Source organism: Echinops telfairi, unplaced genomic scaffold, assembly GCF_000313985.2.
Source record: "Echinops telfairi isolate 266 unplaced genomic scaffold, ASM31398v2 ScPeMD7_7458;HRSCAF=8496, whole genome shotgun sequence".
Taxonomy (NCBI): domain Eukaryota; kingdom Metazoa; phylum Chordata; class Mammalia; order Afrosoricida; family Tenrecidae; genus Echinops; species Echinops telfairi.
This window is the reverse complement of record NW_022111358.1, coordinates 34,313,866-34,319,335: the sequence shown is the minus strand read 5'-3', so window position 1 is coordinate 34,319,335 and position 5,470 is coordinate 34,313,866. Positions and strand designations below refer to the sequence as shown.

The following is a 5,470-nucleotide window of genomic DNA, read 5'->3' as shown; positions in this document are numbered from 1 at the left end:
AAAAAAAAAAAAAAAAACCCTTTGAGTTACAGCTCCACTGAATCTGGCTCCACAGGAGCATATACGCCAACCACATCCACAAAGCATGGGCTGCAAATTCGTTTGTTTCTTTAAAATTGAAGTGAAAACTTTAAAGATAGTTGCCAAGGAGCTAATTTAAAACAAATTTTTACAAATGTCTCCTTCTTCCAAACCAAACTCACTGCCATCAAGTCCATACCGACTCGTAGCAAATCTATAGGATAGGGTAGAATTGGCTCTGTGCATTTCCGAGACTAAATCTTTACAGGGGTAGAAAGCCTGGTCTTTCTCCCACACATCGGCTGGTAGTTTTGAACGGCTTACCTTGTCGTTAGCAGTCCAATGTATAATCACTTCTTGGTCACCTTATATTTAGTCTTTACAAAACAGTTAACTTTGTTTTCATAGAAACAGCAATTCTTCCATTTGGCAATCACATATTGTTGGTTTACGCAATTTTGTATTAAATTGTGTGATTAAAAGAAGTCCAAGTGATTAACCTGATCCTACTAAAGTTATCACTCAACTGGTGGAGCAGTGCAGTGGGCATCAGTCAGGGTGTTATAAAAAGAGAATGGCAGATGTCCGTTAGTCCAGGGAGCTGATTATGTAGAGGTTTCTTAAAGCCATCTCCCAGTGTTCTAAACTCCCTGCCATCTAGTCGATGATGACTCAGAGCAACCCTTTAGGACAGGGTGGAATTTGGGTTTGCAAGACTCTCAACTCTTTATGGGAGTAGAAAGTCTCCTCTTTCTCCTGAGGAGTGGCTGGTGGTTTAAGACTGCTGAAAACACCATTTAAAGAAAACCACAGAGTGCACACCCTAACAAAGAAGGTCTACATCATGGGCATGATGAATTAAACATGCTACAGGAAAAAAAAAAAAAACCTGAATGCACGGAAATAAAATCCCTGTCAATACAAAAATCTTAACTTAAATTATAAGTAATACACTTGGTTCCTTGACTGTTTTGGTTTAGTCTCCGTTTTATGATTATATCTAACCTTCAGGTGTTAAAAAACTTGAAGCAACCTGACAGTAGGTCTACAGTAACCAGGAAGTGCACAGAGGGCAGCTACTTCTACCACTCTTGGCCACAGGAATGCATCCACGGTGGCTCTGACTTTCTTCCTTCTATGGACACCACAAAGTCCTGAAAGATATGAATAGTTAGGAGAAAGGAGAGCTCGCCCAGGAGGCGAGGCGGCATCAGACTCACTAGATGGCACTATCACAGGACAGTGGCTCTGCTCTCCCGTTGGAAAAGCAAGGGCTGACACTCTTGATCTCTGCAAAACTGCAATCGGCTATCAACACGCTGACATCCTCCTTGGAAAATCATGACGCAGAATGCAGAACTCAGGGTAAGGGATCATTTTCCCAACCCATGTTTTTCTCCCAGTACCACTGCCCTCTCCCCACCCCCATTTCAAGCCAAAAGTGGAAGAGATACAATGTATTGTGAATAAAAAGTTATATACAAAAATGGAGATTTTTTTTTTCTCTCAGATTATCTCTACAAACTACCGAATAATTTCTTTACTGTTTTCTAAGTTTCTTTGCTATGGGAGGGATGGGGGGGGGGGGGGTACCCTCCCTATACTTACCAGGATTGAAAACATTGTAATACACACTCATTTTTTTTTAAACTGGACAAAAATGCACTGCTTTTTCTGTACAGATATTAAAAGGGAACTTCCTATCGAACAGATGGCTGCATTAACTTTGCTGGCACCTTTGTTACAAGGGTGGCACAATTCAGAATGTCAACTCATACCCAACACTGACGCTCTAGTCCAGTTTCCCCAGATGGGCCATACTGCCCCCTGGGGGGCCTCAAAGGTACAACCGGGGAGGCTGCAAAAAACAGATACCTGCTCTATAGTAAAAAAGATATCAGGAGACGCTGAGTAAATTTTTTTTTCCTTCCGGAAAATGGGACAGTAGTCCAAATAAATTTGGGAACCTATATTCTATCCCATCAAGAACATACTGGGATATAGCCTTCATAAACTTAAAGAATAGAAATGTCCATCTATAAAGTCCAATGAGTTTACACGGCATACAATTTAAATACTGACTGACTTTTACTCATTTGAACAAACCTCAATATGAACCTTAGGATGAATTCCCAAGTTAAAAGTCCTATCAAAGGTCATTATTAATCAATTGAACCAATAATGAATTTAATATTCAAATACACTGCTCATTGTCTAATTGATGAGGCTTCCCATAGAGCAGAGAATTTACATCAGTACAAGTTGCTTCAGCATATAACAATACCCAAGTACACAGTCACTCCGAAGTACTACGAAAGTCAGTTGTTTAATTACAAAGAAGTCAAGAGCTTGAAACCGTGTGCGACAAATCCGACGTTCCCACAGCACCTCGCCACATCTCCAACAGCTCTCATCCATCCAGCTCCTCTCTCCTAGAGCTCTCAGCTTGGACACCCTGCCATGCTTGACACCACGTCAGTCCTCAACAGCCATTTGCTAAATAAATGAACGCTTGCATGCATGAGAAAAATGCTATGTCTGCAAAAGCCTCGTTAGGAATGAACACTCGAGATTCGTAAAATGAACAAAAACCAGCAGGCTATTCCAGCTCACCAAAATTATAAGAGTCACCAAAGACGCTAGCTTTTCCATCTCATACACACCTTTTTATTTAAGAAGCTACTAACCAATCGCTTCTCGGCCTTTTGGCTAAGATCAAGAAGCTACTAACCAGAGTCGGAGGCTAACTATACGTTTATTTTCATTAAATACTTCTCAAGCTCTGGCCCACAGTAAGTTAGGATGCTGACAAGCCCGACTGCAATGATCCCTGCTGCTGACTGCACAAAATCAAGTTTTCTAAGACACAGGAAGACATCTGTCTCTGTCCCGTGAAGTTCAAGATGAAAACTTGACATATCTCAAACCCAAGTAATGCCACAACCTTGGATTGGTGAAACTGTTTGTTTTACACACTGGCTCAAAATCATAAAGATTGTTTACACTTGACATTAAAGCATGCTGTGAGCAGAGGGGAGAAATGGCAGCTAGATAAGGGTGCACAAGTCATAACATTGTGTGAGTGCAACACGTACCCATAAATAAGGGCTTGCTCTGACAGCACACTCCTCACGACAAAGGACAAATAGGAGAAACCAGGGAGAATCAGAGGGACTGCAGCTCTGGAGAACTGACAAGACTGGGCAGAAGAGGGTTTTAAAACTGTACTGTGTGTTGTTGTTTTTTAAAGTTGACCAATTTGCTTACTTATAACAAGCAGCTTATGAGACAATGTGAGGATCATAGTTTCCATTTGCTCCTCTTTAGATACATGGTTTAAAAGGAATAAAGATCCTGAAGAGCAACCTAAATCAAAAATATTCCACAGAATGTAAGAATTTCCCCCCCTGAAATCTCTAGTAATTGTGTATTTAAAAAGCGAGTGGGACACCACATAACCTCAAAAAGTCCACAGTACTGAACCGACACAATGCTTTCAACTTAAAAAAAGTTTTCTTCAGAATGAAAAGTTCTGACAAAATCCAGCCGACTCTAAATAAACATCCTGTTAGTATCCTTGCAACAAGATCCTTATACCTCTTGGATGAGAAGTAAAAATGAAGTATGTGTTCCCCTTCACAAAGTTCATGGAAAATCCCCTTGTTCTTTAATTCCATTTTCTCATAAGTGTTTGGAAGCCCCCTCAGAGAACACCTTCAAACATGGTGTTAAATGATTACTGGGATGACTGGTAGGGCTCCACGGTTCATTTGAATAGAAAGCAAACCTTCCCCATGATCCGACCATCAGTATGGTCTTCACAAAGTATTCTTAACCATTGTTCCATAAGGGTCAGTCTATGAACAATGTTCCTTATCATTTTACTCACTTTACTAACACCAACTCCAGTAAATCTGGCCTCCAACAATTCCTGCCGTCGTGGGTCCAGGCTATGCAATTCTTCCATCATTTCTACTGAAAAAGAAAAAAGTCGAACGTGAGAGACGGTGAAAACGGAACAAAGTGAGAAATCAATTTCTAGACATGACAAAGCTTAACTCATCATTCTGCTGACCAGCCATGAGAGGAAAGCCAGCATACACGCGGCAAACTACAATACACTGCACCAAAGACACCAAGTGTACGCTAAAGTTGGCCACTGGGAAGTCCTCTGCTAGTCTGATTCTCAGCTCCTTCCGGTCATCTCTGTCAGGGCAGGGGGTGCGGGGAGGGCAAGCTAACCTGAGGGCCAAAACAAAATGGGGAAAAAGAAACTGCCCTAAGCTGGGAAGCTAGCTGAGTACTTACTGATTTGTTGTTGTTTTTTTTCTTTCGCAAACACGCAGGTACTAGTTCCATCGACTCAAAACATGAATCATTAATAATAATTTCGAAAGAATCGAGCAGGAATCCGAAGCCACAAATTAAGCCTACCACCCCCCCAACCCCCAAAAAACAAACCAGCCATACCACTCCTTCCTCCCAAGAGTTGACAGGAGCTCACGACAAAAGGGAATTCGTTATTTCAAATGTCATGGGGAAGCCACAGTCACATCACCCACTCGGGTGCAATGCCACCCCACCACCATGCCTTCACACCTTCCTTCCCACCACTCCCTGGAGCAGTCAGGCTTCGGAGGGCTCAGTGCATCGGCTTCGGCCCTCCTGCTACGCAGGGAGGGGCAGGAGGACACCATGTTTAAACTCCTCCCGTGACCAACGAATGCACAGTCGGCTAGAGTAGGCCAACACGTCCATCCTCTGCCAAGATCAACTCTTGCACCCAGTCACCCGAACCCTCTCTGGAGCGTTAGGGTGGAAAGGGCAAACCACGACACGGGGGGCTGCTGGCGTGTTTGGGCGCGGTTTAAAAGTTCCCTGACAACATGAAGCCAACCTGCCCTTGCAATCTTAACTCCACGCTGTCCAGACACCACCCGACGAGGCCTCCGGTTTCATTTTCCTTCCTGGACTGGGAGCCTGGGGCCAAAGGGGACTGACGAGGTGACAAAGTTTCACCACCGCCACCACCCCCCTTCCACACACACCAGGACAGGTTAGAGAGAGGCTGGGGCAGTTCTCAGAAAGGCATCTGTTTAAACAGGAACGAAAAAAGGTGCTCAAAGGAGCCCGAGTTTCCCTGGGGGGGGGTGGGGGAAGCCTTCCTTGCCTCTCGCTGGGCCCTCGTCGAGGCCAGAATGGCAGGGGTTGGGGTTGCAACCTCCCTGCGCCCCCAGGGTCTCCCGAACAATCGCCCAGGGCTCCAAGCCGCCCGCACCGGGCCTGGAAAGCGACGCCCCGGCAGTTATGCCATCTCATGTCAACTCATGTTAAGGAAGCCGGCGCCCCGGCTCATTCCGGCGGGGCCCGGGCCCGGGAGCCTCCCCGGGGCCCACCGTCGGGGAGCAAGAGCGGCGGGGCCTGCTCCTCGCGCCCCTCGCCGCCCGCC

The 5,470-nt window shown here is 45.0% G+C and overlaps 1 protein-coding gene across 4 annotated transcripts in view; it reads right to left on the bottom strand.

The window, feature by feature from the left end:
- The window catches only part of TLK2 (tousled like kinase 2), a 125,925-nt gene that overhangs the window by 118,682 nt on the left and 1,773 nt on the right, over window positions 1-5,470 (bottom strand). For 3 of the 4 annotated variants that reach the window (XM_045299592.1, XM_004707263.3, XM_004707262.3), the window contains exon 2: window positions 3,911-3,996. In XM_045299592.1, coding sequence (XP_045155527.1) covers window positions 3,911-3,996 — 86 coding nt within the window. The remainder of the gene's footprint in view (window positions 1-3,910; window positions 3,997-5,470) is intronic. The other variant, XM_045299593.1, reaches the window with a different exon arrangement.